Raw genomic sequence first — 14209 nt, 5'->3', positions numbered from 1 at the left:
TCTAAGGAGCACAGAAAAGTGTGTCCTTTTGAAATCGAAGAAATATCCTTGGAGTTATAGCTAAAAGAAGAATGTCCTTTGCAGTATTTTAGCTCTAGTTCCGCCAAATCCTGGCAGATTTTCGCAGGATAAGTTGTAATCGACTTACAAGGACATGCGCCATCGATTGGCATTCAAGGATTATGGGATTATGAAAGGACCACATGACTTGCATTTTTGGCTTGCCATCAGCCAGTTACTAATAAGTGTTGCATACTTTTAGGATGTAATTTTTACTGACAACCAGCCAGATTCCAAAAAAGTATTGCATACTTTTAGGATGTAATTTTTACCTACGACCCGCCTGATACCAAAAATTAATTGCATACTTTTAGGACGAGCCTCAAATAAATCAACAACGCCAGCATTAAATTGTATTCACTAAAACATTTTGTATATTCTTAATTCTTAAAATTAAATAATGTCTATGAATTAGCTTATACTGTAAATTTGAAAAAGAATCTAATTTTTTGTTCTAAAGGTAGATTTTTATATCGAACACCCGAGATAATCCGCTCCAACGCCATTCCGTAGCCAGAATGGTTAATTTACGACCCCTTTTGGATTTCACAAATGAGGCGGGAGACGAGCTCGCAACAGGCTTTTTGACGATTCTTGGCAACGGCCATGACTTCCTCGTGGTTGGCCTCTTCGTCCTTCTTATCGCTGTATTCGATGGGGCACTTGTTGGTGATCAAACTGAAGGCAAACACTTTCATGTCGCAATGGCGGGCAGTGATGACCTCGTGCACCGTGGACATGCCCACCGCATCGACGCCCATCATGCGCAGTGCCTTAAGCTCAGCAATAGTCTCATATGTGGGACCACCCAGGCAGGAGTAGACGCCGACATGGATATTCGATTCGATGCCCATCGTCTTGCCAATCTCAATAGCCTTGTTGATCAGATCCCGGTTGTACGAGTTGACCAGAGCGGGGAAACGTGGACCGAAGCGAGGATCGTTGGGACCCTGAAGCGGAGAGTTGCCAGCGAAACCGAGCATATTGACATGATCGTGCATCAGCATAATGTCGCCCACATTGAACTTGGGATTGATGCCACCAGCAGCATTCGTGGCAAACAGATACTCAACACCGCAAAGCTTCATGACGCGCACAGGCATCGAGCACTTGGCCAGGGGATAACCCTCATAGAAATGGAAACGTCCCTGCATGGCCATCACATTGGCGCCCTCCAGGGTGCCGACGACCAGCTTGCCAGCATGACCCTCCACTGTGGAGACGGGGAAGTTGGGAATCTTCTCGTACTCAAAGACCTTGGCATCCTGAATGATGTCGGCAAGCGAGCCGAGTCCTGAGCCGCAAATAATGCCGATCTTGGGACGAATGCCAGCGCGCTTCACAATGAAGTCGGCAATCTCTTGAATCACCTCATAGGGATACCTGTGGAGACACAAATTAATTAGTTTTACGTTGCCAAATAGTTAGAAAATAACGAAGAAAATCAATTTGAAGACAGGTACATTTTTATAAGAAAACAAAGAGTGACAAAGAGACGTCGATATGTTCGCAACTGCGAAGTATAAAACACTGGAAGATATTTTTCACATTTGATTTTTACATAAACAAAATAATGACTTTGATAAAAGAATAGGTAGATACAAATGACAATTAGTTTGATGAATCAAAACAATAGTATGAGTATAAATATAGACAGACAAAAAGTACAAGAACGTGAACGAGAACGTTTAAGATTACAAGACGAGCCACCAGCAAAGTGGGGCTGAGAGATGTAAACTAGAATATGAGTAGACGCGCATTGGGACACACAATCACAACGATAAGGAATTGATTGGCTACAAACGTGTCTTCATTCAATACGCGAAGGGCCCGCACTTCCTCGGGCGATAGTGAGCATTGGATACGATTGTTATTGTCGCTGCAATTGTTAGAAAATTGACAAAATGAATTTCCCTTGAGGTAAACAATAAAGTAGATTCATATCTGGCATTGATTGCTACAAACTATCAGTAATTATAACGATAAATATCAATAGTCTTGCCAATTGTGAAACTTATCTTTAAAAAACGGATCCTTTTTTTTGGAGCTTTTTTGAAATTCAATGATACGTTTCCTTTAAAACCCTTTTTAAATAACGATAGTATGTAAATATTGCATCGATAGTATATAGATATTGAGTTCATATATCATTATTTCGCATATTTATATGTATTTTTCTCCCTCTTTTTGAATTAGTTCTTTATAAATAACTTAGTTAAATCAAAAACTGAAAACATTAATCAACTAAACTAATGGAATGTTGTAACTATCGATAGTTGGTATATGTAACGCTCCGCTTGGTCTAGCATTCTAGACTCAGACAATCTAGTTTATTGACGTTTTATTTGTTTTGATTGACAACTAAACCCCCGATCCTCTTGAAGCCCCCCAACGATCCACGTGCTGCAATCTCAATGGGCGTTTCGTCAGCATTCCTTGCGAGCTGATAATCTTTTAATCATTAAAAACCGATTGTATAATTACCTAATAGACACACAAAAATTATAATACTTAATTTGTGGCACACTATCAGACTTATTGACGCAATCACGCGAAATCTGCCAAACCGGCTATGCAAAAGAGTAAGAATCAATTTGGGGATAAGCATCCAGAACATATCTCTTTGATGTTTGAAAATGCCAACAGATATGTTAGAAGAGAACACGCGACACAAAAAATGCGACGCAACAAATAAAATAAAAATTTAATTTAATAGAAAATTAAATGGTTTAGAGACTTGCGAACCAGTTTCGCAAGTGAATCGACGAAATTGGCTAGAAGCAAACCAGACATGGCCAAAATAAACACTTGAAGCTATTATCAGCAGCTAGCCGTCAAGCCAATTACCCAAGATGTTTGTTGACTACGCCGACAGAGACCACATATCAAGTATACGACCAGCAAGCAAGATAAAGGCCTATGTCAAGATCGCGACACACGCCCATTTTGGGTAACCAATCAAATGTTGACGGTGTTTACTTGGTTAACTGGGCCAAAACACGTTGCATAAGCACGCGAACAACTATCAACCATTAATCGCTGTTGCTATTGTTTGCTAAGCTAAAGCTGGAGCTGAAACTGTAGCTCTAGATCTGACCGGATCGTATCTGAGGGCATTAGCATTTGTAGGCGCGAGCAAGCATTATCAAAAGACAAGCAGCTCTCACTCTATTGAAGACGTCGTCGCGATGTCTTTTTAATGGGACAACGTTTTCGTTTCGATTCGATTTAATGAGCCAACGAGGGCTACGCAAATTGATAAGCTGAGCTAGCGTAGCTCAGCAGCTCCCCCAGTAGCTGTTTTGAATTATAAATAAATATAGAAATCAAATACAAAACTGCCTTAATTTATGCTTTGGGCTTCTGCTGATACGCAGCGGCAAGATCAAGGACAGAGTTCAGAGCATTTCAATGACGACAGCCTTGCCCTTAAACTGCTGATTTGAAAATAATCATAAGAAGAACTCAATTAAAAAGTGCAAAAATTGTAAGAGAGTCATGATGAAGAACAGAAGTAGAAGAAAAAAGTAAAAAGCCAACTCCAAGACAACATCGAGAGACGCGGAGACTTACAGCAAACTCTGCGGTGTTGGGACTACGAGTTCCTCCTTGTGGCCACCGCCGCCCTTCTTGTCGAGGCAGCTGTTGCCGGCCTTGTTGTTGGCGCCTCCTTGCTTCGAGCAACAGTCGCGAGAACACATCTTAAAGTTGCCTACCTTTGGCAGTTGTTTACTAATCAATGTGAAGATCGCACGCGAAATGGACATATGATTTCGAATATTAATTTACAAATTTCGATTCAAAAAAAAAAAATGAGCAAAATATTGGAATTTTGAATTTGGTTGCCTGGATAGTGCTTGGCTTACTACTAACTGGGGTGAAAACTGTGTCTCAACTGTGTCAAGGCCTGTTGAGCTGCATACAAATGTATCGATTTTCTTTCTTTTTGTAGCTGCGGTGCATTCAACTTACAACTTAATAATAGCCAAACAATTAGTTGGGTATACATAGTTAGTATGTCAAGCGGGTTCCGACTTCGTCTTTAGCTAAGAAGGGCGTAAGGATAATAGCTGTAACCTTGTATTTAAAACGCACGCAACTTGCCATCAACTATCAATTATAGTTGATTGAAGTTTAACTAGTTGTTGGCGTGCCCCCTCCCGGTCGGAACCACGCCCCCTTTTTCTTGTATTCTTATTGGAACTTACGTGTGCAGCTCCTGTGCGGTGTATTCAACGGGTTTACTGTGTCCATTGCTGTTGCCATTCGTGCCATTGCTGTTGCTGTTGTTGTGATTGCCATTGCTGGTGGCCACGTCACCATTGGAATTATAGCCCGTCATTATTGTTGTTGTTTTATGGTTTGATAAGCCAAGTTATATAATCAAAGATATCTTTTTTTTTTGTTGGATATCGCGTTCAAGAAAAACTTTCACAATACACGACGCTGATTGTAAATCAGTTGTTGCGTTTGTTTATCACATAAACAAATCAAATTTAATTTAAAGCACAAGTGAATTCTTCTGCTCTTTGTTATCTCGTTGCGTTCCGTTCCGTTTGCTTTGAGATTCTCCTTTATTGTGATTACTCGTTCGCGTTCACACAAAATTCCTGCTGCGATCTCTCAGTTTTCTCCTCTTGACACTTGTTGTCTGCTCGAGCGCACCTTGATAATTGAGCGGCGTCGTCGCTGGCGCCTTTGCTTTTAAGCCGCAGCCCACAAGCAAGCGTCGAAGTCGACGTCGCAGTTACTGTCGCAGTCGCAGTTGCTGCGCAGTCGACGTCTGCGCCTCAGCTGTTGGTGTTTATTGTTCAATATTCAATTGAGGAGCTGAATGGTCTTGCTCTCTTCTTCTCCTGATGATGCTGTGACGTTGCCATAAACCGGAATCGTTCTGCACAACTGATTCAATTGAGTGAAATTTCAACAATTTCTAAATGAAAATCACAATAAATAAATAGCAAGAAACACTATTAGTTGCAGAATTTATAAAAGAGGAAAGATAAAAACAATTCCTGAAACACTTGTTAATAGTAGCAATAATAATCGCACAATAAACCCAATTATAGTCATCGGACTTATATGACTCGCGATATAGGCAATTAAAAGTCATTTTTTACGATAAGATTGCAATACCTAAGGGTATTAAAGACATGACTCTTGGAGGGCTGCTAAGCATTATAACAGCTGTAGTTTGTTTTTTTACTCACTCACACATCATTTGCGCATTTTCTGGCTATTTTTAAAACAACATTATGTTTTTTTTTTGTGTTTTTTGTAATAAGCAAAATGTATATTTTTTTCTGTGTTGTCGCTGCTTATCAGAGGGGAGCAAAGCATCAAAACAAGTCGGAAAAATTGTGTGAATATTGAAATCATGCGATTTATTTTGATAAGGTCGCAGGCTAAACAAATAAAATTTTGCCTGTTGTAATCGGAACTGCAAGTTGAATCACCTGGCAACAACTCTCACATAATTACAGCTAACAACCACGTGTAGTTCCTATAAATTCCAGACAGAATGTAACACTAAATTTTGTCTACGAACTATTTTAAGTAGTACTTGATAGTAGCTGTAACTACCTACAAAAATATATACTAAATGACTGACTGTTATCAGTGCATTGTCAATGGGGGGTCTAACGTCAATGAGATTTTATTATTATTGTATTTATACCCGGTAGCCTTAGGGTAGAAGGCTATTAGAACTTTGTGCCGACAGGAAACAGGCAGAAGGAGGCATCTCCGACCCTATAAAATATATTCATCAGAATTTGCGATCGGATAAAAATTGTATAAACTATTTAAGAAATACTTTTGAGTGGAGAAAAGCGTCTTCTTAGTTGCTTTGACTGATAATGAGGTATATTTTACTGCTCTATGGTATATTTTGAATGTAATACTACGAGTATATCAATATACCAAATATAGCCATCGGTCCAATTTTAGTGCTTTATGGTATATTAATTTGGTATATTTTTAAAAACAATACCACACATTCTTAAATATACAAAATTTAAAATACCGCAAATATACTAAAATTATACTGAAGGCTGTATCTAGAATTAAATATTTATATTGACTCAATACAAATACATCCTTCGGTATATTTTTAGTATTTTTGCGGTATATTAATTTTGTATATTTTAAAAAGATTCCCGCACATTCTTAAAGTATACAATATATAATATATATAAGAATTAATAATATAAAAATATACTGAAAGCTATATTTGTTTTGTTTCTATTCATAATGAGTATCGGGTATCTCTCAGTCGAGCACCCTCGACTATAACTTGTTATTAATATTTTTTAATGGACCACCACGATGCGAATTGCATTGTGTGAAGTAAACAACTTTATGGGTTGTTTTTACAAGACAATGCGACACTTTCCAGGAATTTATTAATCGTTCCATCCTTCATTATGATGCAGCATAAACTAAATAAGAAAATATGTTTCAAATGAAAACTATTCAGAGAACATATTTCAAGTACCTGCAACACAAAAACTGGCTGCTGACCGGCATGGAAAATTCCCAATTGATAACACACAAAAATTCCATTGAGAAAGCAAGAGAAAAGTGTATCTTTTTGTGTAAAGGTCGGCATCGCAACGAATCTCTCCGATAAATGCGTCTTCTCATGTTGCATGTTGCACACTCGCATTTGTTATTTGTGTGTTGTCGAAAATCGAAATCTGTTTACATGCGTCATAGTCACAGATAGAGACAAACACAACAACAAGAAGAAGCAGCAGCAGCCGAAGACGCAGCAACAACTGATAAGGGAGCGAAATCAGTTCGCTGTCGACGTCGCAGTCGACGTTGTCTGACACCAAATGAGAATAGTTGACTGCATTTAAATGTTTACGTTTAAGTTTATTATACTTTTGTTTTTTGTTTTGTTTGGAGATGTCGAGTACTAATTACCGCAATGGCAAGACATACATATATTATTATTATTCATGAATTAGTATTATTGTAATTCTTATTATTTTGAATGACTTGTTAATTTGACTTTATTATCTATTACAACTATTAAACTAGCCAAGTTAATTGCATTGTCATTGTTCAAGTGTATTTTAATTATGCTGATAGAGTTCATATCCGATTTGGTGATTAGAAATTGAAAAGAACTCAGAAAGTCGAATGTCGAAAGTCGAAGATGTGCAGACATAGAATTTAGCTACTGATTTTAGTTGCTGCTGTTTAAATCAAAACTAATGAGAACGAAGCCGGTTATCTAAATTCATTTTGAATAGCTTTAAGGACGGGTTAGTTAATTAGCTTACGTAAAGCAGACAGACGGACAGTCAGACTTAGGAATTCCTTACTGCGTATGTGACGGACAAAAAGTAATACTATAAGATCGTAAAAAACAGCCAAACACAAACACATGTTCATCACTCACACGAAAAGTTGAAAATCAAAAAGAAAATATATAAATAAATAGTAGAAGTAAATGTTCAAATTACAATATAAAGTCAAGTGAATAGAATAGAATAGAAATATCATAAAATATACTTAAGGAAAGGATAGTAAAGATTCCTCCATACTGTTGCCTCTAAGTAAAGCATTGGGACTTTACTTTGCAAAATGTTGGGACTTAAAAAAGATACGAGACAATAAAAACTACAAGCAAAATAATAGTTAAATTTAATCATCTAATGGGCAATATAATTTTTGTTGTTTAAGGCATTTGCGGGATATTAAAATGGTTTAACGTATTCGTAAGTATTTTTCTTCATATTCGGGCACAGAGATCTGGTGGAAAATTCCTTCTCTCGTGTTCATTTTCTTTCACTTTTCAGTTTTTCTTTTCGTTTTTGTTTTTAGTGGTTGTGGGACGGTTTTTCACAATGGAAAAAGGCACGAATGTGTTTTTAACATTTTCGTTTTGTTTTCATAAGGCGGCCGGGTGACTCTACTCTTTGAGAATTTCGAGTCGAGCAGCCCAAAAATACATTGTATGATTTAATTTGATTTAAATTTTTTACGAATTTTAAACTGGTTTTTTTTTTCATCGTTTTGTTTTTTGTTAAATTTTCTTTGTTTTGGTTTTGTTTAAATGTGATGTAAAAAACGCGTACAAACAATTACCCAAAAATAAAGTCGAACTTAAAAACATTTTGTTCAAAAAAAACAACAATATTTAAGTCAATTACGCGGCGTTTCACGCTCCGCACTTTTGTGACACAATCTGTTTCCAAATTTCCGGAAGGGAACGTCACTTTGGCGAACTTTCTAAAACGCCAACGATTTGCTCTTTATTCAATTCGTATCGATTAAATTACTTATGTTACGTCCACCAAAGTCGTATATCGAAAAGGTAGAATACAAAAATTTGATGAGAATTTTTTAGAAAATGCTTGAAAAGAATTTCAGAATGTCTTAAAATGATATTCGACTTGCATGAGCATTAACATTTTGGTATTTATCGTAAGTATTTTTTTGTTTTTTGGTATTTTTCGTAAGTTTTAACGGTTGTTGTGGCACTGTTAGAGGCGAGCTTTTCAAAAGCTATATTAAGGACTTGCGACGAGACGAGTGACTAATGCACATGCGGTGAATATGCGCTGCCGATCGCTGACAATCTTCGGGGCACGTGAAGCGCCCTCTGTGGGTCGCGATCGGGGTCTTAAAAGTCAAATATATGTAGAATACAGAGTTTGAGACAGAGAGATAGTGAGAGAGAGAGAAAGTCAAAGAGATAAGATAGTATATATGTTATGTTTGTTTTTTAAGTATTATTATGCTAATTGTTAATAATCAAACAAAAGTCTAGTTGCTAAATTTTGGTTTTCTTTCTTTCTTTTCGTTTCTTTATAAATCAAAGTCCGAAAGTTTACAGAGGCAACAGCAGACGAATCAAATCCATTCCCCGAGTGTTTCCAAGTGATAAAAATATAAAGTTTATTGCAACAAAAAAATAGAGCACAAATATAAGAGACTAAACATAAACTAAGATAAACGCAATACAATCACTAAATCAACTACAGATTATTTTATACACAGAAAAGTCAACTACAACTAAAGGATACATACAAACATACACATACAAAGACAGATTCACACCCGATTCGCATTCACAACGTACACATACAAAGGGATAAAGTCAATTGTGATTGCAATTAATTTCAGCTGGTTACTTAAGTACTTAAATGACTTTGCAGTTATATACGAGTATATATGTGTATAGCAAATGTGTGAATACTTTAGCAAATATTGAGGCTAGTTGCATACAATATCTTGGCAAATACAGTTACATATATGTAGTATATATATATATTGTATGTAATATACGAGGCTAGATTGAATACATATACATAGTCGTCATATCTAGTATCATATCGTAATATGCGCTAATCATTAAATTGCACAATCAAAATGATCAAATTATGAAAGAGATGACTTAAACGATATTACAAATACATGATAGTTACATATTAAGTTTATAAATTGATTTCATTCTTTCATTATTATTATTATATTTTTTAGTTGAAGCTGCCTTTTTGTGTTTTGGGGCATGCTTCAAGTCTGTTCAGCGAATTCCTTAAGTTATTTCCTTGCGTTTCGATTCAATTCAATGTGTTATTTCTTATTTTGGTTCAAAGTATTTCCATTTCGTTTCATCTTCTTCAACTATATAAATTAAGCATAAAAATCAGTCAGTCCAACGCGTTCTCTTGTTTAGTTTTAGCTTCTTGGTTCAGTGTGTTTTTTGTGTGTGCAGTTTTTTTTGTTGTGTTTTGAAGTTTATCTGTGTTTTTCTGCTCGAGTGCTGTTGTGTGTGTTGATTTTGTAGAGTTCTTTTTATTTGGTCTGCTACTTGGGTTTTACTGCCAGCTGACCAGCTTTTCTTCATTCTGCTTCCACTTCTTATTCCTCTTTGTTTGTTATTTATTAGCATAGTTCATAATTAAGTCTAGGGTTCCATTAATTTCAATAAGTTAAAATGTAGTACGTATTATAATAGATGTTTTGTTTTTGTGTGTTGTACAAATAAATTATGATTTCTTCTTACTCGTTTCATCGTATGCATTATGCTAAGTGTTATTATTATTATTATAACTGTTATATAATCGTATATATATATATAGAATTATTTATATGTATGTATTTTTGTTTGCAAGTTGTGTGTATGTTGTGTGGCTTGCATAGAGCTACTATACTTAGGAGTGCTATGTTTTATATGCATTGTATATGGTTTTGCTTTTTGGCTACTTTGTTTGCTTAACAACTAGAGAATTCAACTACTTCTTTTTGGCCGCCTTCTTTTCGGCCTTGCGTATGGCCTTCTCGCGTTCGCGTCGCTCTCGCTCCATGTCCTTGCGCTCCTTCTCGATGCTCGCCTTGAGGTCCTTCAATCGCTTCTTCAGTCGATGCTTGTCATCACCGCAAACGCCCAGCGTTTTGAAGTCCTTCGAGTCGAGGGTCAACAGCGCACCGCCCTCCACATTGTGCTCCTTGAAGACGGGTATATAACGCTCCAGTTCGATGCCCATCAGCCAGTGTCCCACCTGCATCGAAGGATAGTTGAGTTAGCAAAGCTTTTGGTATATAGTTCATAGCGTGTCTACCTGTTCCTTGCTCCATTCATGCACAGGACCTCCTTTATAGTTGTAGCAAGCGGCCGCCGCTTTGCGATCCGAGAAACTTGAGCTGGAACCGGACAAATCCAGAGTGCGACTCGGCGAGTAGCCGGGTGAAGAGCAGCCCGAGGACATGCTCGTGGGCGAGGGCGGGCCGGTGGCGTGTGCCGATTGGGAGAGCTGCTGCTGATGATGCTGCTGTTGCCAGGGCACTGTGCCGGGCGGGGAGAGCGATTGTGGAACAACTTGTTTAACTATTTTTCGTTTTTCGATTCGTATTACAGTTTGTTAGTAGCGGTATCGGTAGAGAGAAAGCGCGAAAAGAGAAGTAAATATTGTTAGTTTTTTATCTTAAGCACCAGATGAATGTTGAGACACAGAAAGATAGAGATCAAGATAGTAGATATACATATTGATGAGTTATATGATGGTTTATAACAGTACAGTATAACAGTCAATGGTCAATGAACGCTCTGGATAACTTGGTTATATAAGTATATAATGATAGAACACGCATTAACGTCAACGTTCAATATATATGATATAACAGTAATAATTTGAGTATAACACTTGTTTTGGTAGGATTGGGATTAGTATTACAGTTTTCTGAGCGTATGCTGAGTTTTATGTACACATGAAATATGATGGCAATAATGATCAGATTTTCGTGTCTACTTCTTCAAGAGAGAGGGAAAAAAAGAATATCGTGTTAGTCTGGAACCGGAACTGGAACCAGTTGCAGAAATCGTTCATTCAAGAGTTCTGTGCTAAAATTTGTTTTTTTTTTTTAGTGTTTCTTTAGTTTGTTCACCTTTTGGCTGCGCTTCGTTAACCGCCTGACGAATCTCGTTGATCAGCGTCTTGCAGTTGATGGCGGCGGCGCTTTGACTCTTGTTGATCTCCGTGTAATCGTCGCTGGAGTGACGCGACGAGCCGTCACCGAGACGCCTGCAACAGTATAACAGTTGTTTTTGTATAACAGTTTGTTGTATAACAGTTGTTTTGGTATAACAGTTTTTGTATAGCAGTTGTTGTATAACAGTTGCTGTATAACAGTTCTTGATTTTGTTGTGTATAACAGTGTACTGTTGTGTTGTTTTACACCCACCTCTCGCGATCGGAGAGCGCCTGATTGAGCTGCTCGGTGAAACTGGAGCCAGGCAACTTGCTGCTGCCTCCGTTCGGAGTCACACGACGTCGACTCGGATACATCCAGTTCTCGGCCTGATCATTCTCCGAGAGCTTATCGTTGGAGCCCAAGATCGAATCGTATGAGCTGTTGAGATCACGATTGCTGGCACTGCTGCTGGCTGCCCCTGTGCCAAAGGTTGTCATGCTGCCGCGATGGAAATCATTCAATCCGCCCGCATTGTCCGCTGGGGAACCCAACGAGTTCTTGAACAAACTCGATTGCTGTTGCTGCTGTTGTTGTTGTTGCTGCTGTTGCTGTTGATGCTGCTGTTGCTTGCTGGGATCCTTGTGTACCTGAGCGTAGAGTTGATTGATTTGCGCCTCACGTGCCGTTGACTGATTCGATGAGCTGGACGAAGCCGACGACGTCGAGTTGAGCAAAATGGCTGTTGTGGTGCCCAGATGTCCGTTCGATGGCGGCAGAATGCCGCTGCCAATGGCCGCATTCGAGGCAGGCGGATGATGTTGCAACAGATTGTTGACATTCGCCAGCAGATGCGAGTTGCCATTCGACAAGCTGATGCTGTCGTGTGTACCAGCCATAGGATTAAGCGGAGATTGCTCCAATTCGACGGCTTCATCGTCGTCGCTGTCGTCGAGCGTGCAGTCGGAGCTGCGACTGTTGCTGCGGCTGCGCTTGCTGAGATTGCCATTGGAGAGGAGTTCGCTGCTGTTGCTGCCGCCGTTGCTGATCACGATGTTGCTGCTGCCATTGGCGACAACTGTTGCCGCTGAGGGCAGTTGGCGATTTGCTAGACCACCACGGGAGGCTTTGGTTTAGTTTATCGTTGCGGATTCGTTTGCATTGTGAAGTGAATGTGTGTGTGAGGAGTGGAATGTGGAGTGGATGTTGGTGTTGGTGGTGGATGAGTGTGTGGCGTGGAGGAGGCGTGGCAATCACAAATCAAACGAACAAGGCGTAAAACACGACGAGCGAACGAACACGCAGAAGGCGAACAATAAGACCAAACACACACATATAGAAATCAAAGCGAGTTGGCAGCAATTAAAACACGCACACACACACACACAAAGAGAAGAGAGAATGAAGAAAAGAACAAAGTAGAATGATAAAAAATACACTCAGACGTAAGCGCAGCAATCGAACAAAATACAAAAAGAACATAAACTAATAATAATAATATCATAATTTGATGATGTGCGTGAAAAGCTGAAGAACAGATTTGCACTTTCTTTTCTCTTTTTTTTTTTGAGGGAAGATATTTGAGATATAAAACTTTGGATGAACTACTCACCCAGCTCGATCTTTGTCTTGTTCACCGAATTGTCGAGCAGCTCGTGCTGTGGCACCGCTGCATCCAATTCATCCTTAACCGGAACTTTACGTTCCACAGTTGCGGTCTTGACCCCATCTCCATCAGGCGAAAGATCCGAAATTTCCGTATCCGAGAGTTCGGTTTCCAGTTTGTGGAACAACGGCTTTGGCGGCGTCTTGCGCATCATTTGTGGCGTCAACTTCAAGGTGGCACTGTCATAGGGCAACCCAACAGGGAAGCCCGCCTTGCGTTGTGTCTCCTGCAGCTCATGCTCGAGATTGATAACACGATCCTTGAGCTTCTTCACGAGCGCATTGTACTCGGTGTCCTTCTCCTGCAGCAGCTGCTGGTAGAACTCCTCGCGATGGCACATGTCCAACTCACGTTGCTGATACTCCCGCACCAGCCGCTTGGCCTTGTTGTACTTCTTATCCAACGCCATGTACTGAGCCTGCGATTGCTGCAGCATGTTCTGCAGATTCGCTGCCTCCTTCTTGATGTTGCCCAGCTCTCGCTCACTCTGACGCAGTCGCTCGCTGAGCAACTCATTCTCATTGCCCGTCGTCTCGAGCTTCACCAGCTATAGATGGGGAAGACATGTCAATTAGTTTTGATTTTAAAGTATAATATCAACAATTAAGTGCAATGCATGAGATGATTTCAATGATGAAATGGAATGGATGATAAACATAAGATAATCAAATCAAAAGCATAAACAAACCTTGCGTTTCAGATTTTGTATAATTTCTTCTTTAACCAGGCAACCCATTTCGCTCTGGAGGGAAAGAGGGAAATAAAATCAAAATAAATCATAAAAAGAAAGTAAATATTTAAAAATAGACCCAGTACTTATCTTTCTAAAGAGCAAATAATAAAGACGGTTAAAACTAATGACCAAAAATGTCAACTAATAAATTCTTCTTTAATTTAAAACAACTTCAGTACTGGGTCTTAATCAAATTTACAAAAAGTGAAAACCCCTAATGCAATTGCTTTCAGTTCGTGTCAATAAAATCATAATTGCAAAAACAAACTAAATAGATAACTTGGCGAAATGTGCTCTACATATAATTTATGTGTCTTTTGCAG

At 38.8% G+C, this 14209-nt stretch overlaps 2 protein-coding genes across 16 annotated transcripts in view; both read right to left on the bottom strand.

Annotated features, from left to right (window-relative positions):
• Positions 1–406: 406 nt before the first annotated feature.
• Positions 407–4411, bottom strand: LOC117568114 (purine nucleoside phosphorylase). 4 transcript variants are annotated; one of them, XM_034248518.2, is made up of 4 exons: positions 4269–4407; positions 3634–3792; positions 1865–1939; positions 407–1443 (listed from the first exon to the last, which is right to left on the bottom strand). In XM_034248518.2, exons 1-4 carry the CDS (start codon positions 4400–4402, stop codon positions 588–590), a joined length of 1224 nt encoding a protein of 407 aa, XP_034104409.2. In that variant the 5' UTR covers positions 4403–4407; the 3' UTR covers positions 407–587. The 4 variants fall into 4 exon arrangements, with proteins under 4 accessions (XP_034104409.2, XP_034104406.1, XP_051859419.1 ...); XM_034248515.2 differs by lacking the exon at positions 3634–3792 and having other exon boundaries at positions 4269–4411; XM_052003459.1 differs by lacking the exon at positions 1865–1939.
• LOC117568110 (uncharacterized) overlaps positions 4337–14209 on the bottom strand; it is a 74685-nt gene continuing 64812 nt past the window's right edge. For 4 of the 12 annotated variants that reach the window (XM_034248501.2, XM_034248504.2, XM_052003446.1 and 1 more), the window contains 6 exons: positions 13842–13895; positions 13100–13700; positions 11761–12613; positions 11464–11600; positions 10641–10906; positions 8901–10580 (listed from right to left, as the gene is read on the bottom strand). In XM_034248501.2, the coding sequence (XP_034104392.1) occupies positions 10314–10580; positions 10641–10906; positions 11464–11600; positions 11761–12613; positions 13100–13700; positions 13842–13895 (2178 nt within the window). In that variant the 3' untranslated portion in view covers positions 8901–10313. Of the gene's footprint in view, positions 4994–8900; positions 10581–10640; positions 10907–11463; positions 11601–11760; positions 12614–13099; positions 13701–13841; positions 13896–14209 lie in introns of those variants that run through there. The other 8 variants (XM_034248505.2, XM_034248503.2, XM_034248507.2 and 5 more) reach the window with 8 other exon arrangements.

This window comes from Drosophila albomicans, chromosome 3 (assembly GCF_009650485.2).
Source record: "Drosophila albomicans strain 15112-1751.03 chromosome 3, ASM965048v2, whole genome shotgun sequence".
Lineage (NCBI taxonomy): Eukaryota > Metazoa > Arthropoda > Insecta > Diptera > Drosophilidae > Drosophila > Drosophila albomicans.
This window is presented reverse-complemented; position numbering and strand designations above follow the sequence as displayed.

Excerpts from the sequence above, each read along its gene's own strand:
- LOC117568114 (XM_034248518.2), bottom strand. The coding sequence starts at position 4,402 with ATGACGGGCTATAATTCCAATGGTGACGTGGCCACCAGCAATGGCAAT. Across the intron at positions 1,940-3,633 it reads CCAACACCGCAGAGTTTGCT|CGACAATAACAATCGTATCC; the intron begins GTAAGTCTCCGC and ends TAACAATTGCAG. Across the intron at positions 1,444-1,864 it reads CGCGTATTGAATGAAGACAC|GTATCCCTATGAGGTGATTC; the intron begins GTTTGTAGCCAA and ends GTGTCTCCACAG.